At 36.9% G+C, this 26,980-nt stretch overlaps 1 protein-coding gene across 2 annotated transcripts in view; it reads left to right on the top strand.

The window, feature by feature from the left end:
- The first annotated feature begins 1,164 nt into the window (after positions 1 to 1,164).
- LOC117305537 (AF4/FMR2 family member 4-like) overlaps positions 1,165 to 26,980 on the top strand; it is a 97,551-nt gene continuing 71,735 nt past the window's right edge. For both annotated transcript variants that reach the window (XM_033790418.1, XM_033790419.1), the window contains exons 1-6: positions 1,165 to 1,545; positions 12,385 to 12,502; positions 13,890 to 14,858; positions 16,792 to 16,839; positions 17,292 to 17,393; positions 21,720 to 21,789. In XM_033790418.1, coding sequence (XP_033646309.1) covers positions 12,389 to 12,502; positions 13,890 to 14,858; positions 16,792 to 16,839; positions 17,292 to 17,393; positions 21,720 to 21,789 — 1,303 coding nt within the window. In that variant the 5' untranslated portion in view covers positions 1,165 to 1,545; positions 12,385 to 12,388. The remainder of the gene's footprint in view (positions 1,546 to 12,384; positions 12,503 to 13,889; positions 14,859 to 16,791; positions 16,840 to 17,291; positions 17,394 to 21,719; positions 21,790 to 26,980) is intronic.

Genomic DNA, 26,980 nt, shown 5'->3' on the forward strand with positions numbered 1-26,980 from the left:
GTTATTGCCAAATTAATTGTAAGTTAACATAATATTTGCTGCTGTCTCAGATCACAGAATCAATGGTTGGTTAATAATATCCAATATACAATAAATTAAACTGAAAAGAAATTACTTGATCAATTATTTTTGATAGTCACATAAACAATAATTTAACAGATGGCTTAGTTTGATGGCCAGCTGATTCTGAAGTTCTGTACTCTTCATAATCATGCTAGGCCTACATATTATATAGATCTTTAAAATGGAGTGAATGCTTTTTTGTTTTAGAACTATTTTGAAATCTATGTAGACCACCTGTGAAATCTCATAGCAAAAGCTAGTGGATTTATGTCGAGGTGATTGTTTTACTCTTATTGACTTGCCTTGCCACATTATTATTTTAAAATACTTATTAAGCGCATTTCCAAAATGACCAATCTGCTTTAAAATAAAAACACATGTACATAAAGTACAAGAAAACATTAAACAAAAAAAAACACACAAAAACTAACAAAATTTGAGAAAGATATATAAAATCATAAATGTCATGCTCAAAATTAGGCCAAAATATTATTTCATTTTGTAATAAATTTATAACTCGTATTGATTAAAAGGTCATGATGTAATGCACGCTTTATGATTCTTACAGCGCCCTCTATGTATTTTTTTTTTTTTTAGCTTACAATGAAGCTGACACGTTATATATATTTCACACTGACAATATATTCTTAGAGAAACTTCAGCAAAGTCACATTTTGGACGATTGCCTTTGGCAAAAGGGAAGAAAAATAGAAACAAAACCTCCCCAACCACAAATCCCGCCCCCGCATGGTTATCTACGCACAAAGAGGGCGCTTTTGATGTAAATAGTAAAAGTGTCTAAAAAGCAGACGACTTGACGGCGCGCAGTCAGTAATTTAACATAGACTCGCTAACCAGTCTAACATTAGATTAGCCAGATACATAAACATGATTCAATGTGGCCTTTGTTTGAATAATTTAAACTTATATTTTATTAGAAATTGTTGTTTATATATTAAGCTCAAAGAAAAAGGCAAACAAAAATAGTTAACAATTTGTAAATGAAATATCAGAACAAAATTGACTGATGAGCGACTGAACCTATTTATTATGTAAATGAGCCTCGCTTTCAAGAATTTAGAAATCAGCAATGGCGATACGCAGTGTTTCAACTTACTGTGATGTCTGACCATCAACGTTTGTCAGATTTTCAACATTTAACGGAACGAGTTTTCACGGAGTATTTCACTTTTTCGATAGAGGAACATTTGAGACTCATCTTCCTTCAGAAAACTTGGCCATTTCGTGCCATTTCCGTTGGCAAACATGTAAAAAGTCGTAGTGCTCGGGCCCATCTGTTTTGTGAGTGAGGGCTGTTCGAGCTAGTTTTTCTCTTCCTTTTTACGTTCGTTACCCCCTTCAAAACACAATTTTGACTTGAGAAAGAGTGTACTCTTTAATTTGATAAAGTAATTAGCCGCATTTTGCAGATTTTGTTGCGTTAATACCCGTCGTATCCAGTTCTGGTGACTGAAACTGAAGGTAAGTGCGGTTCATTTTCTGAATTGTCTGACAAAATTGGCAATGCATTTTCTCATATTCAGCAGCAGGCAGCTGACTGTGTCAGTCGGTCGGTGCTGACACGACAAATTGAATGTTGAACTTGCAGTTGAATATTGACACTACACCCTACTTTCAACAAAATATATCATTTCCTTTACCTCTAACCTAAATACATAGCGGAGAGATGTGAAAGTGTTTGCAGTTTTACCCCTATCTAGAGTCTTTGCCAAGCCGGGCTGGCGGTCTGATGATTTGGTGTGAAGCAAGCTATAAAAACCTTGTTTTTAAAAAAGGTAGTGCGGTGGATTAGTTAGAATATAAATTAATTAACCCGACATCGGGTATCATAATATTAATTACACGAAATGGCACTGAACATGTACCACAATGTTTTTTTTTGTTTTTTCCAGATCAGGTGTATCAAATAATAATAATAATAGTAGGTATTTGTAATGCGCCAAATCAATCTTTACAGATGTTCAAGGCGCAAGCAGTTTCCTTTACCATATTACAACCAAAACTTTCCCCACACACTTAGCCTTGCTCAAGGCAGTTGAATTATTCACTCCGAAAAAAGACTGCCGCTGTATAAAAACCCACCCGTATGCACTGTGCGCAACATCGCACGACACGATGCCCCCGTACACTATCCGCATGCGTCGACCGTCGGGCTGACAGCCTTGTAGGGTCTGTGTTGAAGCAACTGACCTCATTATTACTATAATAAGCGAAGAGGTTCCCACGGTCAGCTCATTACCATGCCCCATTACCATTACCATATCACACACCACCACCACGGACGCTCAGCGAGCATGATAGGGTCCAAAGGTCGTGATAAGGGAAGTGCGTGATTGGACGTCAAAATGAATAATTCATTTGCCTCACATCCTGTGTTGTCTGATAGGTCTGACGAAAGATATACATATTCATGGGCTGCATACTAGCATATCTGAGAGCCCCCCCATTTTTTTCCACTAGTGGAAATTTTTTCATGAAACACATTAAACCCGGAAGTTACAGAGCCGACAAAGCTGTTGGCCTGACGGCCTCCGCATGCGGTTAGTGGTCTGAGTGCGGATGACTTGTGTGCACAGTAGTCGTACGATGTGACAGTGTGTATACGGGTGGGTCATGCGGTGTGATCGCACGCACCACGCACAGGGTATACGGTTGGGTTTACAGCGGCATCTTTTCTGAGCGAATAATGCGACTGCCTTGAGCAAGGCTACCACACACTCAATTATTCATAATGCTGGCATTGCCTTTATGTTAAATGAAATTAAAAAACATCTTCACAAAACGCAATTTTCTGCTCGGTACTCGCTGTTGTTTTTCTGCCGCATCGCAAGTTTTTGACTTCTAAATATGCTCAGCGTTTATTGGGGGGGGGGGGGGGGGTCACCAAGCGCTGAACTGCAGGTACCAGCCTATTGGATTGACAAACTGCTGAGCCTCGGCCGAGTCGGACTAAACCAATCTGTAAAAGGTGTGTTACAAGACAGTGCGGCAGTGCATGCAAGCTTCATAATGCGTAATTTTTGGTTTTCAGTAATTTCAATTGCCTCATTAGGCAAAAAAATAAAATACCAGGTATCTGTCCGCGGCTGCAACCTTTTGAGCGAATATATATGTAATAATTCCTTTTAACCCGGGTCCTCATGCAAAAAAATAGAGAAAAAAATAAGTTTGCGCTGGTTTCAAACTGAAGAATCGGTGGCCTGCTTGAATTGAAATACTTAGCCGCCATGTTGGGGAAAAAAAATTAAAATAAAAAGGACTTCATCCTCCTCTTTTTTGAAAAATCCAGATGATCAACTGCTATTTTTGTTTATTTGGCCTTAATGAAATAATTTAAAAGGACAAAAGTACTACTGTCAGTGTGAAACTTCCAAGACCAATCCTTCGCTATAATTGCTTCTCTCCACCCAGGAGTAAATGGGTACCTGTGAGGGCAGAGTTGGTTCTTGTGATTGATTAGACTGATTGCGCTACATATTTGGCGGCACAGGCTGTATACTCCACAGGGAGCTGAGATGGTTTAAGGAATGATTTAAGGCCCAGTGACCAGGGGTAATAATGTTGAAGCGCCATGAGCGTCACTGCGTATTATTATTATTATTATTATTCAAAGAAATTGTAATGTTTACCCCTGCAAAAGTGGAGAAATAATTATTTGAAGAGACTATATTTGGACACTTAGCTAAATTGTTGCTTGTCATAAATATTCTACCGTTCAGAATACCATACAGTTACCATGACTGGTACCCCACTCATCTCTTGCTTAGCAAAGAAATTTACAGCAGCAGAATTGTCTGCTTAACTGCTTTGTGAAACTAGGCCCTGCATGATAAGGTCGGACAGCAGTCATACTCTGATATAGTATCCTAAATCAGGGTAAGTGCATATCAGCACTTCTGGATGCACCGTTGATGTACTTCACTCATGTTGAAACTGGAACTCCTCACATAATGTGTGTGTATGTTAGTTGTGCCTGAGCATCCCTGAATTCTATGTTATTTGCTATGTAAACATTTTATTGCTTTTTATGTTTTACTTAGCCTAGACCCTATAACTGCTGCAACATTTTATGATATGTTCTGTTTAAATAATAGTGTGTTACAATTACAATGTAGATTACTGATTTGTTCAATCTACATGATAACTAATTGACATGTCCATAGTTAATTGTGTTAAGAATATTACTAGAGCATGGCATTTCCACTTGTGCTAAACTTTGCATCCTATGCAGTCTTTCTATTGTTGGTATTGTTCACCAATTCTGTTAGGCACAGTAAGTAGGCCAACATGCTACTCATTGAGTACAAAATGCTTAGTATCTAAGCAGGAATCTAACCTTTGGGTGTGCTCTCTTTCAATTTTGCCACAATGTGGGTGTGCACTTCCTATGTTTTAATTATTTTCCTTTTTAAACAGAGACATAGCTGGGTGGGTATTTACAGAACGTAACCCCATGACATGACACTCAAGAGGAATAAAGCTCTGTTTTCTGTCAACAAGTTATACGCTTTCTTTAGTTGAATATAAATGTATAAAGTTTTCCAAACATATTGTTGAAAACAATAAACTCAATAAATTAGTATGTGTAGAACAATTACCTTTTGTAAAAAATATTCGTTGAATAGAAATCTAGGAAGTGGAATTGTCTTAATTTTGTTCAAATAAAATCTTAAAGATGATTTTATGATAAATAGTCTTCATTTGTGATAATTTCTTGATTATATGGGAGTTGAGGCATTGCATGGTGAGGTATCAATATGGTTTAATCTTTAAAAAACGATTGGATTGCAAGTGTCATTACTTTACATCGATTGAAGGTTTAGCTGCTGTGATGTGTTGATACATTGTTCAATTGGTATAGATGGCTTTTAGCCTAGATTAAAAGCTTAAAAGCGACATATTAATATTTCACATACATGTACGTGTCTAGTGTGCATGGTAGCCAGTGTGCATAGAGGTATTAGGTCACTCAAATTGATGGTTCATGCTTGTACACTACACTGTAACTTAAGAGTTGGTATTATGACCCACTCCATCAGGCCACACTTGTAAAGGAAACCATCATGTTTATGTATTATGGAGATGATTTGACAGTTTCAAACTTTCATGTACCTGTGAAGAGATAAGAAAATAATTATAATTTAATAATAATACTGACAATAACAATAATAAAACTCAAGATCTAATTGAATTGTGAACTGTGACACAAATAATACAATCATGCATGACTGCACATTCACTAGGATGCCTTAGTATCACAGTGTACCAACAAACTGAATGGGTTTAGGTATACATGTATGTTGAGGGCAGCTGGTTTTTTACTTCTATTCATTAAATCGGACAACCCAAGTTCAGTATCATACTGCAAAGCAGACTGTTAAGATCAGGAAGATTAACATTGATCACAATCTGAGTTACCATGCCATCACTTTGCCTACTGTGGGTGGTGGTTAAGTTTTGTCTTATTATGAAAGATTATCAGGTGTAGAATCTCAAATCAATCTTCAGCTGATATTGGCTTCGAAACTTATCTCTTCTGCTTTGTAGCTGTGGTAATAATATGGCAGATGGCTTTTTTAAAATGCTGATGAGCGATGATTTTATAACACATGTGTAGCATTTGAATTGATTTTGTTTACAACAATTTGTGCCAACGATAATTATTACTTTGACAAAACTACATGCATGTATGCTGTAGCTACCATTATTACTGAGTAACATTCATTTTCTTCTCATGAATTTATCATTTGGATTTTTCCAAGTAAAATTTGTTCTAATAGTAGAAAGTTGTTATTATTTTAAGGGTTATGGTTTGTGGTTGGAGGAACTTAAACATTGACACAGGTATGAACACTCTATAATGACATACGTATGCTATAATACATATATTTTGTTGTTATGATTTATGTGAAGAGTATAGAGAATGTATATTTGTAGGTGTATCTTAACCACATATCATTGCCATACAAGTATAGCCAGGTTAAGCCACCTACGTATAATGGTGTGGTATCTTAACAACATTGTTGGCATATCACTTACAATTTCTGTGTACTTGTGCGTACATGTCAGTCCTTGTGGTTAAAATCCTTGTCGGGGGCAAGATTCATATTTAGATGTTAACAGTACAGTGGTACAGAATTTTTCAACTTGTTGTAAATGTAACAAAATTAACAGTTGTTTAAACTGGGGTTTGACATTTGTTGTTTTGAAATCCAGAGAAAACAATTTCACAGCTCAAAATTAACCGCAGCCCCATTGGGTCAGTAAACTCATGACTCAACAAAAGTCCAGCAGTCTCAGGGTGGGGGAACAGTGCAAGGCATTTTCAAATAAATCGCATCCTGAACAGACAGGGGGTAGTTTAGCCGTGGTCAAATTTGTGAGTAGGGTTCACAAAGTAAAGTATGCAACTTTGGTTACTTGGGACTTATCCATTAAAAAGTGTAAAATATGGATATTTGCCAAGTTCTCAGTGTTTTTATAAGGTGAAATGGATAAAGCAATAACTGTTGGGATTTATTTCTGTACATGTTTCAAAAAGGAATCAAGCTAGTAAGAGAGCCACAGAGCTTGGACATGATTATACCTGTCTCCATGGAAAAACAAGACTGAATCTTCTATTTTACAGCAATCTTGTATTGTCTGATTTTGATCAACTTTGTCTACAAAATAGGGGCACATCTCAGAACTTGATTAACTTTCAGCCATTTCTTTAAAACTTTTGAACTTTTGATGAAACTGGAAATTATTACAACAATTGCAGAATTTCCCCTATGACTACTACGGTATCTTGCCTGCCAGAAAAGCCCTGGAATGTACAAGGTTACTCTTTTTGTAAACAAAGTAACTTGTACTTGTTTTCATTTTACAAAACCAAAAAGTGGTGAAATCCAACAATCAACTTAAAACATTTAGGAGGTCTCAGCAATGTCTCAGACCGAGACTATTCATGACCTATGCCTGCACGAGACAAAGACAAGACCGAGACCTCAACATAATTTATTTTTCAAAATCACTGAGACCTTAAAACTAAGATTTCGAGACAGAGACAAGGGTTGCGAAGTCATCATTTACAGACCTCAAACCTGAAAGCATGCAGCCATAAAAAAAAAGTGTCTAGTAATATTTTCAAGCATTTTATAACCATAACCAACAACCCTTACCAATTGTAAGTGCTCATAAAACCATGCATTATTATAAAACCGTGCTTGCAAATGATTGCACAATACCCCCCCCCCCTTCCGGGTTGTCTTGTGTGTTCACTTGAAAAATAATACCTTGAATGTTATAAAAAACATTTGATGTTGACTTGGAATCTGATGATCATTCAATTCTGTTGAACACAGAGTATTCTTACGGATATGAGACAAATCTTGTCTACAGTCTATATCATTGTTTTCATTTGCAATACTTCATAGCCTGAAAGTGGGGTGTTAATGGTCCAGTGGTTCAGAACATCAAAATCAAGTTCTGGCGGTTAAGTCACCAGAGTCATGCCAAGCTCAATATTTGAAGCTCCATATAATGTACAAAACCGATACCATTGTGTGAACGTTTTTTTGTAGTTTTCAGCCTTAAGTGTGTATGTACTGAACATCTGAACACATTGTGGTGTGGCGTGGGCAGCTCACCACTGAAACTGTCTGGATGAGTCCATTGTTTCTGAGGGTGGTAATTATGTTTTCACCAGAAAACTTTCGTAAATAATTTGTGTTTTGTTGTTGTTGCTAACTGCATCATGAATCTAATAATTTACTAATCAACACCCATTACTTAGCTTATAGTATTAGCTAAGTAAATGTTGATTATTAGATTATTTGATTGACACATTTGGTGCTCCATATGTGGCATGGTGTGCCCCCTCCTACATGTTTAGTGCTGTCATTGTGTTCTGGGAATCTCTGGTTAAGAGGAAAGAGTGTATTAAAGTAAGGGAACAATAGGGAGGGGGACACCCTCTGTCACATAAAGGGCAAAGTGTGGATCTACACTCTTAAAAACCGAATGACAAGGGGCTATTTTGGTGTTACATTATACATGTTGTTGTGGCTGGTGGCTGCATAATTGTCAAACTTTCCCAAACTTGGGCACCATCTGTGTACATTTTAATTTATTCAGTGCATTTCAGTGTTGACCTTAAACCAGGCCATCCTACACATGTAATACTTAGTATGCAGGCACAACTGCAGGAGGTTGTAGTTGTGGGCCTATTAAGTAATTAGTCTTGACAGTCTGACCATGGTCTGACAGTATGGGAGCCAAGCATGCTGTATATTTATGTATTGAAGTTTTTGTTGGCAGCAAGTGCCATCACCTGTAAACCTGGACACATGCAGTCATGAACTGTAGGGCCTACATGTACATGTAGAGAAGGACTTTGTGACATTTTGGAAGGTGCTACGATTTGGTTGTGTTTACAGATTTTTAACATCCATCTTTTTTTCAGAGTATGTGTAGGCCTATACAAGTGTTTTTCTATTCTACATACACAATGTACATTGTATGTAACTGTCCAAATGTTATATATTCAGGTTTTTGTTATGAAATTGAATTGGTTATAATTAGTTACAAAATGCTGGTCTAACTTGTTATGTATCACATCAATCTAAAGGCAATTGATTAATTTTTGCTGATCATGCTGTGTGGTACCTACTACAATCTATCGCTGATAAATGAAGCTATCTTTGAGGGTGGCTAGGGCTGATAGCCCTAAGCATGAAGCTATAAACCTAGGTTTCCAGGCCTGAATACTTGAACACGGAGGCAAAGAAGGTGATTGCCTCCGTGCCCCTGGTCTTTGCCTTGGTGCCCTTGAAATGCTCCAGTAGAAGTTTGCAATTTCCTCGTAGGGTATTGTTTACTAAGGAGCAAATGCCTTGTGTCCCTTGCCCTTTCAAAAAAGAAGCATACAGGCCTGGTTTTCATACAATAGCCATGCTCAGTAGGTAGGCCTATGGGAATTCATTCCAGACCATTTAGTGTCTTAATTTGTGTAATGGCAAAAGCTGAGAAGAACTTCTTGTGGAGCCTCAAGGCTGATGGAGTGGCTAGGGGTTTCTGAAAAACTCAAGGAGTGGCTAGGGCTGAGGACTGATAGAGTGGCTTAGGCTTACGAAAAGTAACAGTAATATTTGTTAACCATTGGTGTACATTTGAGTAGATGGGGCTGAGGACTGATGAAGTGGCTAGGGCTTAGGACTGATTAAGTGGATAATGCTGAAGACTGATATGTACATTTAGTGGCTATGGTTAAGAAAAGTAATGCACACATTTAGGATTAGATCTAGAACTCTTCAATATTAATGTGTTGATAGTTACTCCACTTGCAGCATGGCTGGTTCAAGGTTGTTTAATTCACACAAAGTATGTATGTGCTCTACATGTATGTCAACACTGTGTCTACGAACAATTTGAAAAGCCTGTATTACATGTAGGCCTATACCTGTACAACAATAGTTCTGAGATACACACCCAACCTGTCACTCAGAATAGTGATGTCATCCCCAACTCTTGAACGTCTTTCCTGGTGAGTTTGGGCAAGTAAATGTGCGGTCATCATGGCAGGAACTGGTCATTTTGTCTTGGGAATTTCAAGGAGCATCAGGATGCATACATGTAGCAATGTATTGAAATTTACTTCAAACTTTATTCACACATCTGGCTGTAGTAAAAGCATTAAGAGGGAAAGTGCCTCTATTTCAAAAATTAAATAATTTGAGCAACGTATAACATTAATGAATAATAATAATTTTGCAATTAGGAACCAGACTTTGTGTTTTTCCAGCCTTGGTTTGGTTTCATTGATACAATGAAACCAATTCAAGATGGTTGCACCGTAATAAAGATCTATTTCAATTGCTTTGACGATTTAAGCAGTGGTGATTTTGTGGTCTTAAAACATTTCGTAACATTCAGTGATTAAGTTTGTTTCATACTTAGCAATCTCTTACTTTGTTTCGTACTAGTCAGTGTGATATGAATGAAGTAGAAGTATGATGTGACAACCATTGTGCACTGAGTGGGTAACACATTGTGACCCTGATCCTTATGAGGAAGTTATTACATTGTGTATGCATTTGTGTAAAGAATAGTAGAAACTAGTTGAACCCATTCCCAGAAATTACGATGTCCTTCTTAGAAACCCTATTCAGATGGGGTATACATTTACAATGGATATTTGGTGTTATGGTATGTGGTGAACAAAATACAAAACCAACCAGTACATACAGTTGTACATGTATCCTGGGTGTTGTTGGGTACGTAGCTTACCCAGTCAATTCACATGATTGATCCCTGAAAGGGACTACAATATACAAATTAAATAACAACTGAACATTGCCCTTTCTCATGGGACTTGAGCTAGGTGTAAATGGGGAAAATATACCCAAACTAAACAAGTAGAAACAAAGCAAAAGCTTAATTGTTTTGGGGATATATATTGAGCAATTCCTAACCCACTGTTAAGATCATTAGGTCAAATAAATCATAATGCTTAATACATGTAACTACATGTTAAACAAGTATGCCTAAAAGTGTGTTTGTACATGTATTTGTTTCCAGCCACAAGCAAGACTTTGTTCATGGGAATGAATAAATCAAGAGACAATAAACAAGTGTGCATTTGGCATCTTTTTAAAAGACAGTTATATAAAACAGGAAATAATTGTTTTCTCTTTTTGCCTGTTTTCTTATTTATTGACCTACCCAACTTCAATGGAAACATGGAAAGCGTACATTTAGAATTAAAGGGTGTCTTTATGCTAACCTTTGTATACTTAAACCATACATGTATGTCTGTAGGATTTATAGTGTAGTGTAGGGTGCAATATGTCAGATGATGACATTGACAGCTGGAAGTCAGTCACCCATGATCAACTATCAAGAGCAAGTATTTGCAACTCTACCTCATTGATACCTTGATGTACATGTAATATGAATAATCTTGGATGTTTACTGGGATAGCCATGTTTATTCTGCAGCAGTACACAACAAGAGTGACAAGTCTATTATACACAATGATAAAGGATCAACATCCAATAGCAAATAATCTGAAACTTACATTTCTCTAAAAAATCATCCTGCCCCATACAAATGACCATACAAATGTTAGGAGGTAAACATTTCCTGCGGGTCAAAGAGCAATTGCTGTCGTTTGTTTTCATGTTCAAGCGTGTCTAAACATTAGTTGCAGCAATTATGTGACAGAGTATATGTAGTGTGTGTCAGGTGCTTCGCAGACATGAAGAAAACTAGACCAGGGATGCACATTCAATTTATTAGTCTCCCTCATGGAACTAGCGGTTGTACTGTCTTTTGCTGTACATGTACAGTATACATCAATATAAAGTACAAACATATGGCTGCATGCAAACATTTTTAAGAGGACTTGAATATCTTAGACAGGAATTACATGGTAGTACTGTTCCTTGCATTTGTTGTATTTTGTACAGAATGATAGTTATTTCATATGAGCAATTACGTACACACAGAACAACAAAGATCAGGTACTTTAACATCATGTAGATTATAAGAGACCAATGTCTGGCTTCAGTGTTAATTTGTGATTGGATTGACACCTGATATCAACGAATGATTAGGCCTATACCACCATGGTGCATACATCACATGTCAAGCCATTCCACACAGTTTGATATTAAGAGTTGACCTTGTTGTTAAAGAACTCTTGGAGGAAAAATCACAACATTAATCCTCTGGATGTGTAAATAGTTTCTGTAGTAACATATAACAATAGAGAAATGGACTAAATTACTGCACTTCGTACTTGCCTTTGACATGTCATACATGTATTGCAGGCACATCCAGTACTTAGAAGAATCAAACTCTTTCAGTTTCATTTACAAGTTTCCGTAGTGTCCTACAAACTACAGCAGGCAAACAATTATTAAAATTAAAATTTATTAGTTTCTTGATAATCAGATTGTCTCACAATAGAGCTGACAATTGTTGCCACGACGTAGTCTGTCTTTTTAATCAAAGTGACAGCCTGTAAAACTCTGTCACCTTAGGGATATAATTACACACAAGTAGGTCATTTGGGGACATGGGTCAAGAGGAAGACATCAATGGGTCAAATGGAAGCATCAGTAAGTCATCTACATCAAAGGTCGTGGTTCATGTGGGAGACAGGCATTGGTTAGAAAATCTTTAAAATGGCATGCCTTGTAAATGTACAGGTACTTCTAACTTCTTGTATTTTTCAAAATATTGAATGGAAACTTTGGATTAAGGAATATATTGATTATTTACAGTGTATTTGTTCCTTCTGTTTGTATTAACCAGGACCATGGTGGACAGGGAGAGTGCACGTTCTCTTGCCCAGAAGAAGCGGCGTCTGGAGATGCCGGGGGCACCACCTCGCAATACATTCATGGGACCAACATTCTCTGAACCAGTCAAGGTATGAATAGTAGGACAAAAATTCATATGAATTACTTGAAGTATTAGAGAATTGTAGTCTTGATAGATGGTAACAGTTTTGCACTTTTTAGGTTTTAGGGGAGGTTTGCGGTAGCACTATGTTGAAACCTCTTTTGAGTCTTGTTGCTTGGAAGAACAGTTGTTGACAACTATTGTGAAATCACGGCAATGGCACAGGGCCTTAATGCTATCAGTGTGATTCTGGGGCATCACAGCAATGGCACAGGGCTCCAGTGCTATCGGTGTGTTTCTGAGGGCATCGCAGCAATGACCCTGAGCCTACATGCTATCAATTTTATTCTGTGGGCATTGCAGCAACGGCACAGGGTACCAGTACTATCAGTGTGATTCTGAGGGCATTCTGGTAATGGCACAGGGCACCATTGCCATCTGTGTGATTCTGAGGGCATTCCGGTATTGGCACAGGGCACTATTGCCATCTGTGTGATTCTGAGGGCATTCTGGTTATTTCACAGGGCACCATTGCCATCTGTATGATTCTGAGGGCATTCCGGTATTGGCACAGGGCACCATTGCCATCTGTGTGATTCTGAGGGCATTCTGGTTATTTCACAGGGCACCATTGCCATCTGTGTGATTCTGAGGGCATTCGGTATTGGCACAGGGCACTATTGCCATTGGTGTTATTCTGAGGTCATTCCGGTAATGTCACAGGGCACCGTTGCCATCGGTGTGATTCTGAGGGCATTCTTGTTATTTCACAGGGCACCATTGCATTTGTGTGATTCTGAGGGCACTCCGGGACAGGGGTTTCCCTTACCTTTTTTTTTAAATCGCCCGCCGGGCGAGTCTACCAAAATTCTCGATCGCCCGCAGGTTTTTTCACTAGCCCGCATGTAATTATACACAAAAATTTCAAAACGAAAAGCAAACAAAAAAACACAAAAAAAGCACGAAAGTGAAGCCCTTAAAATTGCTTTTTTTGAGGATTTGATGTCTGAATTTTTACCTTAAACTATCCCTTTTCCATCAACAACAACTTTAATGACTTTGTGGTTAGGGGGTCGGTTGATTTGAACATGTTTTGAACTCCGTTTGCAACAAAGATTCCCTTCACACAACGATTATGCATACATCCTTCGTAAAAACTTCTGCTTGGGGAAGGTTTTGTCTTAGGTCTTGGCCTAGGACAAGATTACTCAATGTTGATAAAATATAGCAAGGAATGTAGGAAATGAGAAAAGGTCAAGATCACTTTGCAAAGAATGTTGTTGTCATGTGAAAAGAGCTATAATTGTTCCAGCTTTCTTATAATAGAAGAGGAAACCTCCCTAAAAATGCATCTAATTTTCATGCTTAATAAATTCAGCACTATGTAATTCATAAATCTTCTGGGTTTTTTACAGACTAAAGAAGTGGATAATGATCTGCAGAACATTTTGGGCAATTTTAGTAGAATTAAGAATGAGGTGATGGACTCGAGTTCTATGCCTCACCTTCTGGGCATTCCTAAAGAACCACAGACACCTGTTGACAACAAGACACGTCCTCTCTTTGATTCCACTGAGATAACCTTCACTCCCAATGGACAGGTTAAGACCTCTAAACCAGCAGGTCAGTCCAACATTAGTGTCTCCTCACAGAAAGAGCAGTCTTCTGGGTCATCATCATCTTCTAAGAAGGGTTCCCCTTTTCTGAAGAATGGACAGAAGAATAAAGAGACTTCCAAGCAGGCCCCCAAAACCAAACCTGGAGGGTCTTCTGTTTCACCTCAAGTTGCTCCCACTAAAACCTCATCACCTTCAGTAATATCTAAAACAAAAAAGAGTAAAGATAAGGATGTAAAAGTGAACTTAAAGAAAGAAAAAGATGTTGAAAAGGCTAAGGGTACAGATGGGTCCAGTAGCAGCAGTAGTAAGGGCAAACAATGCTATAGTGCTTCAAGTGACACCAAGTCTAAATCACCAACCAAAAAAAGCACAACTCCTGTAAAAGCTAAATCATCCTCGGCCAATACAAAATCTGTCTCTAAAGTTCGCACCAAGAAAGAGTTCAAAACGCCAAACGGCATGATCAAAAGCCACCTGCAGACATCTTCAGCATCAATAAGCCAAGACATAGCGGTTTCAAGAGAAACATCATCAGCTGCTGCAGAACCGCAGTCTAATGCTCCACAGGAAAACAAATCCACAGACTTGTCCAAGGTTGGTGATGATCAGGAAGAGACGGATGCAGCTAAGGTAACCAGAAAGCTATTTGACCAGAAAGGAACCAGTAAGCTATTTGATGTTCCTCCCGATAGTACATCAGAGGGGAAGCCAGATATTAAGAAGGACAAGCTGAGCGTTCCAAAGCTCCAGATCCCATCACTATGGGTAAGATGAAAGACCTATTTCCTGAATAATTCAGTGGAATATCCATTGTGCTCCCAAATTTGGCTAAATGTTTGTTATCAATTGCTTCTATAATGCATTTTGAAGTTGTGTGCAGTACTATAATACTGTTCTTTACACAATTTTGTATTGTTAAAAGGTGCTGGCACATCTGCCAGAAACACATGAGAAAGCCAGTACTCCTATTGTTGAATATCATGTAGTCTGGACATTTACAGAGATTCTATAAAAAAGTACTTGACACTACATTTAAAAGTGAAACATCCCAAAACCAATTACGTTAGGGGCATATTCCACTAGATGCATTTCATAAAGGCTGCAGCAAAAATTTCTCCGCCATTCTCCGCTAACTGTGCAAGCGTCAAATTGTTTCACTTGCTGTGTAAGTGAAGAATTCCTAGTAATTTGAATTGAGGTACGTACACACACAAGAAATTTTTTTCCAGCTTACCCCAACAATACGCTTAACGTAAGCGCTGAATTCCCCTGCTTCTGTAAGAGCCGATTCTTTGCTTACAGTAAGCAGAGCCATGAATTGTGGCCTTGTTGGTCTTGATATACCATCTTCATGTAAGCAAACAATCTGGTCGGGATCTCAAACGTCCAGACAAATACATCATTTGTTATTTGTATTTTCTCCAGAGATGCCAATGATAAGAACACTTGACATGTATTTTATGCATTAAAGATAGAAATAGAAGTGTTTCCCTTGGGAATATTCAACTCTAGTTCATCAGACCTTTACTCAAGTGTTTGACTTTTCAAGAAATTGGTTTCAGTCTTGGTTTCATAAACGTTAAACAAAATAAGCGGAAAGCCTAACATAGTGTTTATCCTCTGAAAGTGTAAATGACAGATAGGCCCTAAATAAGAGGGGTTTTTTTTACATAAAATTCACAATTAACTGTTTTCAGATGTACAATGGAACGTACTTATGAAAGTTCAAAATGAGCATAGAGAGTTTGTGTGTTTTGATACAAGCTCTTCCAGTCATATTGGGAATAGTTCTTAACATCTCAAAATAGAAAGTATGTATTCTCAGAGATCAACTGAAGAGCAGTGCTTTTTACACAAGGGTATAAAGCATACTCTGCAGTAAACATGCATAGAAAGTGCGACTTTACTGTAGTCATGTTGTGGTAGGATTTGTAAGCATTCTATACCACTTCAAATGTATCGCTGCCTATTTGTACATTATTGTACTGTGTCTTGAGAATAAGTTGTAGAAGCCAAGCACAGTTCTTGTTACTCCATTACACCAACATGCAATTGCAAAAATAAAGTACTTTGAGCACTGCTTAAAGAGATGGTCTGCAGCTAAATTTGTGCATTGAATGTATACACTTTACTGGGAATTAACTGTGTTCAGTCATACAGTAAAGTGGCTCTTTGGTTCGTCATACACTTGGTAGTGCATAGAGGAAACCGCATAGTGCAATGATATAGGGCACAGGAAGCAACACTTCCTTTACTTGACTTTCCCATACAAATGAAGAACACATATTACAGAAGTTCACTGTAAAATAGCAGAGTTTTAATAGAGGGCAGCAGACTACAAGTTCTCCCTATTTGTTGTCAATATTTTGGTTCACAAGTTGCCAGTCAGATGCCATTAAAACAGTAGCTGACAAGTAACCAGGGATCACACCCAAGTTTTAAACTTGTCTCGTTAAAACAGAGGTCGTTGGTTCAAATCTTGCCGTAGTAAATGTTTCTTTGTTCAGACCTAAAATCTGTAAAAATTAAAGTGCCCCTTTTTTAAGCAACTTGCAGCACTTTATTCCTTGCATGTATTTAACAGGTGTCCTGTGGAGACAGTATTTCATATGTTATTTAAAAGAATTTCTAGGAATCAGATTCTTGGATCCAATGAATCATTCTTGTTGATGGAAATCATGTTTGTTTTATCGTGCAGGGCCCGCCCTATGACCCAAGCAACCAAGATGTGGAAAAGATTTTGAATGTAAGTCAGTTGATTCTGAGCTAAAGACAGAACTTTAAATAACAAAATAATTAATTTTTTAACTCTAATTATAATTATTATTATTCCTCACGCCAAGTGTTATCCATAGTAGAACACAACCAAATGAATTTTTTTTCCAAAACTAACTGAACTAAACAGAACTAAACTTTGTTTTTCTGTATTAGAAAACTGCCAGCAGTATCTGATTGTCTTTCTCAAATTGGCAAATGGATTTAGTTTAAGCACTATTATTCATTTTAGACATAAATTGCAGGTAATTTTGGATGGTACCCCCAACCGCTAGGGTACACATGTTTTATTCAAGCTATACAACATTACGCTTACATGACTGTAATTTATCTTGAATGCACACAATATTCTACAATTTACTTTAATGTAAACCCTTTAAGACAAAACGAAAGTGATTGATTTGATTGATTTTAATCCTTCAGAGAATGACTGAAATCAAGTCACCATTGACAGCGATTCAGAATACTCCAATCAAACTAAAAAACTGTGAGTTTCCCTTCTCAACAAGCACACTGGATGTCAAGGTAAGACTACTTTATTTGTCTGAAGACTCATGTGTAATGAAATAATTTCATCTAAAAAATTGTCAGAAAGTACTGGACTTGTCTGAGGGAAAGTAAATATTGCTTTTTGTTTATTTGTTTGGCTTGAATAAGATTACTTTCATTAGTCAGGCGCATTACTTTGAAACATAACTCTTGATGTTCTCCATCATAACTGTTGATGTTCTATCCGCCATTATTAATGTGAAAATTGGCACGTAGAGACAAACTTGAAACCATGCACAGTCTGTAGGTTGAAGATTCTCAGACGAAGTGATTGATAAACAATCTAGGTCTGTGTTAACCTCTGATATGGGATGACTAGAGTTGATATGAAGTATACTTTGACGCACATGTTACTAGATCTTTCTAACAACTCCCTCATGTGCATAGGAAGTCTGTATGGTTCAATATGATGCCCTGTTTATCATGTTCAACAACAGCCTCTTGAGAATCCCCTTTAACATTGCCGCCAGGACATTGTCTCTCTTTATGTTTAGCTCCTACTCATCAATGTCGCTCAAATGTGGTTACCAATAGCAGACTGTCTTGAATCAAAGGGATTCGTATGTGTGGATACCAGTTAAGGTGTAAAGCCCTCCGGGCGTATGACTTATGTCTGGAAATGTCAGAATGATGTAAACAAACTAGCATATTGCCTCTGCTGTAATATTCCCTTGATAACCAAGCGAGGGCGCTCTTACAGATTATAAACTGATCACAAGCAGAATAGTCTGGTTCCGGATGGAAATTTGTACTTATATGTATATCCTTTTGTTTTGGAAATGAGGCATGTAATGGATGAGAGGGGTGGGGTTGAGTCTGTGTCTTAACCACAGTAGGGTGACTAAGGGGACATGTCTCAGTAGGATGACTCATCAGAAGCAATGGGAGTCAAAAGTCTGTTGGTAGTACATGTAACTGGTAGTGTGTGAAATGGCAGGTTTCACTCACACATCCCACACTTCACTTTAAAATAAAAACCAGTTAAGAAAAATAGCTGTAAGACTTTGGCCTTGAGAATGAGTGTTATAAAGAAACCACTCGTTTTCAGAACTGACAGAAATAGTCTCAATAAATTAAACATTTGGAACAAAAACAAAAAAATTATTTTCAGATGCGTTTTGTCACAACATATCTTGTTCTTTTTTTAATTGTGATTCAAAATTATTATTAAAACCTGATAATTATTAATAGTTCAATAACTCTGCATGGTTATATTGTTTGAAATGACTATAGAAAATAGAAGGTAACTAAACTCTATGTACTAAGTACATGTTTATTTCAAAAGCAAATGATTCAGATTCTGCAAGTCATAGTACTCGGGATAGTAAAATCTAAAAACTATATTATACACTGTACTTATTGATTTTTTGCAGTGGAATAGGAGCCGATGAAATTGATAGCAAATAATTAATAGATAGCAAATAATTCACCTTGTGAAAGTACAAAGAGTCAATAAGGTGACAGTCCAACCAAGTACAAGTATTAAACACAGAGTGATGGCACTACACTTGACTAGTTTCATCATGCTTGCATAATTGACACACTTTCAGCTGACCGATAAAGGTTGGTGTGTGCTCAGTAAGGGAAGTCAGAGAAGCTTGGTCTTATTGGGTGAGCCAGTCAATCTTATCCTTCTTACCTTAAGAAACTATCTTCACATTTAGTGTGGAACGAGGACACATTTTAAATTCTTCCAGAAATTTGATAAAAATCCAAAAAAGGTAATGGCCTATGAAATCAGTGATTTCAATAAATTAATATTTAAATTTGTTAATTAATTAACTCACAATAAATTATAATGATTAAGTTGATTATTTTCTAGCCATCACATGTAAAACAGATGAACAACAATCTGATAACGATGATGTGAAGTGGCTGTTTATACAAGAGCTTGGTTGCAATAATCAGAATGAATATAAAGTGGAATTTTTGATAGCATCTGTTTGAAGATTATCAAATTAACAACTGGTGTTTGTTACTAAACAGTGTCCTGCCGGTATTTCTCATATGAATAAATATGATAATTTTTTTAAAACTCAGATCCTTTACACACTCCCTTAGTTTTAAGTGACTCTTACATGTATTTAGATCATATATAAGACTACTGAGCATGGTTATTCAAGATTGTGAGTTCTAAAAATAGTTGGTTTTCTGGAGTAAATGTCCAGAAGGGCACCTGTATACATATCATACTCAACAGTGGAACATTCATGTCATCTGCACAACCTAACCCTCAACCAGATACGATATCCAGGAGCTTCAGTAGAAGACAGCTATCCTTACTGTATTACCATCAAGTAATTTAGATAAGAGCAATTCAAGTAACTAGAGAATGCATCGAGATGTAGTTAGTCATGGTACCTCTACTTCGACTTGATTTACCAAAACAACCTTCATCATAAAATGATTACAAGTAAAAAACATTTACTTACAGTATTTATATCATTGACTTCCTATTTGACGTGAAATTATTTAATTCTAGGATATGGCATTTTTTCTGGAAACACCCACACATGTACAGTATGGCGCGTAAATAAGTTCCTTGTTTAGTAAACTGAAACAACCCTGTAATGATGCTGATAAATAAATAATATCCTTGGACAATAAGCTGATTATGCCTCATTACATCAGACTTTAATTCATTATGATCTGTGACTAAAATATGCTTCAGCTTCATCCCATCCTCTATATATGAGTTTGACTCTGAGAAGCGAATGTAACATGCTAATGAAGTCTACTGATGTATACTGGTTCATCTATCAACAACTAAAGCTGGTAAATCATCAACCCACCACTTCACAGAAAAGTGACAACATGTAGGAAGATAAAAAGCTCAAAATACAAAATGAACATTTCCTGTAGAGAGGCACCCAGAAAAGAAAAATAATCTCTAATGTGAAAAAGCGCCATGCAGTTGAAGTAAACTGTGTATCTTGAGATGTGTCATCAATTAAATTTTCTTGGGTTTGAACTTTTCATTATCTCCCCTTAGGTCTTAAGTTCTCCCGTAAATTTAATGGATTTGTCAGACAACATTGCTTGCAGGACTTGATTGAAGTATGCATTGTGTTGCCATTGTTACGCACTACGTCATACAAATTAGCTGATTTTCAAACGGTTATCAACAATAATATATATATTTTTTTCATTTCTACAACCTTGGCGCTGAGTTTTTAAATTAGCAATCACTCACTCTGCTGGCAGGAAATATTATGTGTTTTTCTTTCATTTTTGTTTCTTCTTCAGAATTACAACAAATAAAATGTTTTTAAACTCATGAATTGGGCAGTAATTTGATAAATTAATTGTATTTAGTTAGTTGGTATTCTTTTTCAGAATATTTATATTGATGCTGCATAGCTGCACACTCTTTTGGGTGAATTTTTGTTAAACTGCTGAATGGATCCTTAAAAGGAAAATACAATTTTCAGACAATAAATGATACTACACAGTGGATTGCATTTGTACAGGGGGCAGTGCGAGTAATTATTGCCTATCCTCCTGTTATTTAATAGAAGTCATGCTCTTGTAAAATGGTTTGAAATTGTTGAAGTCAAATCTTGATAATTATTTATGGCCTAGTATAAACTAGTAAAAAAATAATGCTGATGTCTTTAATGCAATACTTTCACACTGACACATGTAATGTCAATAGCGACATTGGATCTTGTTATCATTCACTTTTGAATTTTTTACTACTTGGAATTGATTTAGCTTGAAACCCTTACCCTGGTTACGTTATGACTGCCCCGAGGGCCATGGTCACAATAACTGCCCCTCAGCTGCTATGACCTTTCCATCCGAGTCTACAGATGGGATATATTACAGGAGTCTAAATCGACCTCTATTGAGTTCATGTTCTTGCTTGTCTTAAGATCCTCTGTAGGATGTACTACATTTAAATTTCTGATTATTTTCTTGGTGATTGATAACCATAATTGGCATAGAAGTATGATGAGTGTTGGAAGCTAACTGCTAATGTGAGATCAGGGCCAATTCACGACTCTGCTTACCATAAGCAAAGAATCAAAGCTTTATGAAGCAGGTAACACCTCTCAGATTCTAATTTTGGTGCATACAAACTGTTATCTGCTTACATAACGACATAACTTTGAAGTGAAATGTTTCTCAAAATGCTTTATACTACCGAAAGCTTCTAAATAAAAGATTTTTGCCATTAATTTTAAGAGTGATTACCAAACATATACCTTCCCTTAAAAGGAAACCAAATACAAGTAAGTTAAAGGAAACAATTGATCTTTCTTATTAAATGTTTTTGGTTGGATCTCTTTTTGTATACAGACTACAGAGAGTAAGAATTCACTTCTTGTACCTGGGATAGTACCTCCTTGTCTCGACAGACCAAAGCAGGGTAAGTCTACTGGGTTCTGAAAAACAAAATCCCATTAAATGAGAATGTTTTGACCTATTGGTGAAACTTCATGAAATTGTGCTTATATAGTTTTTATACTTTTGTGTCACTCAGGATTGTATGTATTGTTTTATAATGAGGACCCTGAATGAAGAGCTGCACAGGACAGTTTTAAACACATTAATAAAATAAATAATACCATTCATCTGCTTGAAATCCCATAGACAGATTGTACGATTTGAAAAGATCTTAAGTTGTGGTTTAAGCCCTACCCACGCATATCCTGTCGACCATTTCGGGAGTCAAAATGTCAAAATGTATGCAAATGAATTGACTCCAAAAATGGCGGAAATGTTAAAGGTGCATGTGTATTATGCATTCTGTCTCATATTTTGGCAAGTGCTCTCACTGAGGCTAAAAAGCGCCCTCACTGAGGCCAAAGGAGGCAAATCATTGGATGATAGCTGTTCTTTGTGTGTTAGAAACGTGCGCTTGACGTCAGCACCTGTAGGGTTTTGCTTTATGCAAGGAGTCTATAAGGACAAGCAGGTTAGGAGTGAACCCTGTATTAAATATTGTTCCAAACCTGCATCAAAGCACCCTTGAGGCTTGATAGAAGTTAGGTTGTTAGATGCCAACAAAATAGAGCGTGGCTAAAGTTGTTGTGGTCCAATGTCATTTGGTCTGTCTGATAGTCTGACTGCATTGCGTTCCAAACCTTATGCAAGTTAGTAACAAGGTCCACTCACACGTGTAAATAACCAAGTTGTTTACAAGGTCAAGTTGATTTTCAGTCACTTGTGAAAGTTGATCCAAGGCCAGCATTTTTGCTCCACAAATATTTAATATTTTTTCCATTTTATTATTTATTTTGTGCTTTTGATTTTTTAGATTCCTTTTATTTTGTGTATTTGTTTTGTTTTAATTTTTTTTTTTGGGAGAGAGATGTTTTGATGTTTTTTTGTTGTTGCTTGTTCGATTGTTTGTAATTGTTAATATTATTTTTATTATTTATTTTTTTATTTTTTTATATTTTTTATTGGGGGAGGGGGCAGATATTGATTGTCATGCTGAGCAATACCAATTGAACACAAAAGGCCAAAATAACACTTATAAGATTTAAATGCATTGATAATTGTGACTAGAAGTAAATTCACCATTGTTTATACAGTTTATACATCCCCTGGCACCTCTCACAGCATGAATACAAACGTGACTTATTTGTAAAAATATCAGTTCTACGTTTTGGGCAAGGATTCTGCATGCTAGAGAGAGAGGAAAAAAACTCTGATTGCAGCTCTTTTCCCGAGGCTCACTGTCAATTCTGTGGACTAGAAAAGCCTGCAGGTTTGCAAATGGATGCATGAATCTGTCTGTATATATCAGCTAGTTCATCTCTTGAATACTCTACATCCCTGGAAAGTATTACCAAGTGGCTGTATTACACTGCCTGCTTGCAATGGCTTGGCTTACTGTGTTATATTTAGTAAGACTGACCTCTCACAAGACTGTGGCTGAGGTCAATCAACTTATCCAGCATCACTGAATGCTGTTTATATTTTCTGAGGTATGCTTTTGTGTCAGTATTATTAACAGACCAAGATGTAAGAGACATCTGTGTCAAGTATGTATCTGTACATATCTTTGCAAATCTAATGAAAAGTTTAGATTTTCTTGGTTTGTGTAATGATATGTTCAGTTAAAGGGAAGGTGGGACCTTTGCGCTTTGGAAATCAACTTTTGGTTAGAAGCTTACAGCAGCTCACATCAAAGTAATATTTGTATGTCAAAAGATATAAAACATTATGCCCCAAAATCTGAGAAGCCTTACCGCAGTTACATTTCTCACCAGATTTTGTATTCCTTACAGGGTGGCTGCAGTTTTTTTTTTTTTTTTCATTTAAACTTTTAAACATGACTTTTTAAACCTGAAATATTTTTAAATATTTTTCATTAAATGCGCAAGTATTTTAAGAATGGTTTTCAAGAGATTAGGGGAACCCACCCCGCCCCTAAAAGGGAGCCTTCATTTGCATAAACGTGACGTCATGTCGGTAACCCAAGCCGTCGGGCCCCCGGCTGTGTGCATATAGAGACGTGTGCACTGTGTGGCCTTGTACCTAGGCGCGTGTAGTTAGGGAGCAGACTCTTTTTGCCGACGATATGTTTGAATTCCTGGCGTGACGTCGATGGTAGGGGGCGGTAACAATCCACAAAAGAGGGGGGGGGGGGGCATGACTTCTTCGCTAATTAGGCAAGTCAGATATGTCGGGAATAAACAAAACACATTTTATTGATGTTTAATACATATATCAGAAATGAATGACAGCAAAATTAACTGTTTTTATTTGAATTCACTGCAGCATCCCTTTAAAGGGATTATTTTTCCTGCGAGGACATATTAGTTTTATTGTTTTCATCTACATTGGTAAAGGATTAAAACAGTCAGACAGTTCCATGAACCAAAAGTATAGGCCCTACTTTGCCTTTAAGTGGATGGGTGATCAGTCAAAGTTGTACAAGCTGCAACTTATCTGATTATAAGAGAACATTTCAATGTAAGACTTTATGGAACACCCACCTCTTTCCTAATAAATAGGACACCCACCTCTTTCCTAATAAATAGGATAATCTGAGTTTTGATGTACATGTAATGGCCCTTTGTTGATGCTGTGGATATGTGATCTATAACTGTAAAGCCTTGGGTTCAATCTGTCATCATTGTAACCCCATTATCACTCAAAGTCTGTCACCCAACTCACCTCTCTATTATCAGTAGTTGAATCACAAGAATTACCCTTAGCCCTTTTCATCGCCTCAACATATTCTTGTTAGAAATAGCTCCTTTATAATACTTAAAGGTAAGTTACACAACATTTGTATGTTATGGGGGAAATAAGTTGTATTGAAATGTTTGACAGATTTAGGTAAACCAGATGGTGTTGAATTAGCATTCACTTTTGGTTTAAAAAAATAATAATAAAAAAAGCATTAGAATCTATGCTGGTTATTTATACTATTTATGTGGTGTTTTCCAAATGAAAATTGTGAGATGCAGTAAAAGCTGACGAAGATCAACCATTAACCGGGTACAACCTTATAGGTGGGAAACCATGAAGCTTTTTTTGTCTAACCACAGTAATCTTTTAGGTAATAATTCTCAGATAGTCCACAAGGTTTCTTATTATGTGTAAATTTTAGACCCCCTTTAAGAGTGTTTTAATTTATTGTAGTTAAAACCTTACTATTGGTCATCAATCACTACAAGTATCCTTGTGTGATACTATTGCCTCCAGCATACCCTTACTAGGTCTGTCATGATTGAATCCCACTTCACCATCTCATCCTTTCTTTCTCTCATCTTGTCTCTCAACTCCAATCTTGATGTATCCTGCATATTGATATCTGAGCATGGGGAGGGCTGGCCAACCCCCCTCTTGCCTAGAGTCAGTGTTGGATATTATAGCAGACCACCTGCCCAAACCTGACACATGTGTTCGTAGTCGGTGTGTGCTATCTTAAAGGCAAAGCACATCATCATGTTTGGAAGCGCACATTACTCTCCACCCTCTCAATTAAAATAAAAAACACCATTCAACCAACCCCTGACTGAAAAGTAGATTAAATTAAAGGTCACGATTTCGTGACAATAATAATTTGTTTGTTTTGCACATTTTTGAATCTGATTCATTTTCGAAAGCAGCAATCAAAATAGGTATGAGAAGTAATTTTTGTGAGTTTTTCACCACGACTTCGATAGTATTTCACTTTCAGCTAGAAATATTTTGTCTGGAAGACTGGTACTTGCTTGTACTGTATGAACAGTCAGTTTGATTAGGCCTAGTTTGTGGTTTAAACTAATTATGATTATTTCTTTAAAAATAAGACACACTGTGTCTCAGTGTAGAATAGCACTGCATCCAAAGTAGGGGTTGGTTTAAAATATGTGAGCAAAGGGCTTATTTGAAAATAATTTTTTTCCATGGAAGTGATTCTATGTAATTTCAGTAATTTGTTTCAATAACTTGTTAGCAAGAAGTTTATAAATTGTTTTAGAATTGATGATAATGATATTTGAGTCCTCCTGTATCATGTGCTTGGTTTGTGGGTCTCATCATAGAGCAAGGGTCTCATTCTGTCTGTTTCTAACCTTCTTGAGATGAGAGTAGATGGAGACAAACTGGTATTGTTTGCCCCTGATTTAACACACCCCCCTTGGCTCAAACTGCTTTTATCACCTTGATAAAGTAAAGCCTTTAGAAGCAGTGGCCCCTGATCTTGCGTCACAGGCAGATATAACCATGCTTCATTAAACGTTCCTTGCTTGGCACAGACCAAGCGTTCATGATGTATTCCCCCCTTCTTACCTCATTCACTCTCTTTCTCTTCTCTTTATTCCGCATTAACCTCTACAAATACATTGCTCTAAATATATAACACTGATCATATCAAGCTAAAGCTTTTGCATTGCTTGGGGGAAAGGCTGGTCTGCGCTGCAGCTCTTTATTGCCAATAAATTCTTTTGAATCAGATTTTGTATAATGACGCACATAAAGGCTTGACCATCATGTTGATCTTTTTTAAAACATGGGAAATAAATGGAAGTAATTTTATAACATATTTGGGAGTAGTACAACAATATTTTAAATACAGAACATGTACAGTGTATTTGTGTATGAACTGTATGCTACTGTAACCATAATTAGTTGACGGCGCTTGATATTAACAGATTAATTCAAAAAGATCTTAAAGATTTAATAATCTGTGTCATCAACAACAAATCAATTTAAATTTACTGTTATACACATTTACTAGAAAACATCACTTTTCCTTAAATAGGTGCTGTGCAAGGGAGCGACTTAGCCTATTTATATGTATGCTTTCTTTACCTCACCCATAATAAATCATTATCTTGTTGGGGTAATGATTTGGTTTGCTTACTTTAATGGGCCCAATTTCATAGAGCTGCTGAACAACCAATTTTGTGCTTACTGCGGGAGTGTCCATTTCATATAGTGCTGCTAACCGTATATACACCTGAGAGGCATGCTAACCTTCCGGTGCTTACTGTATGAACAATTACACAATAATAGTTTTGGATGGCATGGCACTGTTAGTACCCAAATGCCAAGATTGAATACTTAACCTATTGTCTTATGATACTTGTATTTGTAAGCCTCTAGTGCCCTAG

This window comes from Asterias rubens (genome assembly GCF_902459465.1).
Source record: "Asterias rubens chromosome 8 unlocalized genomic scaffold, eAstRub1.3 super_scaffold_89, whole genome shotgun sequence".
Lineage (NCBI taxonomy): Eukaryota > Metazoa > Echinodermata > Asteroidea > Forcipulatida > Asteriidae > Asterias > Asterias rubens.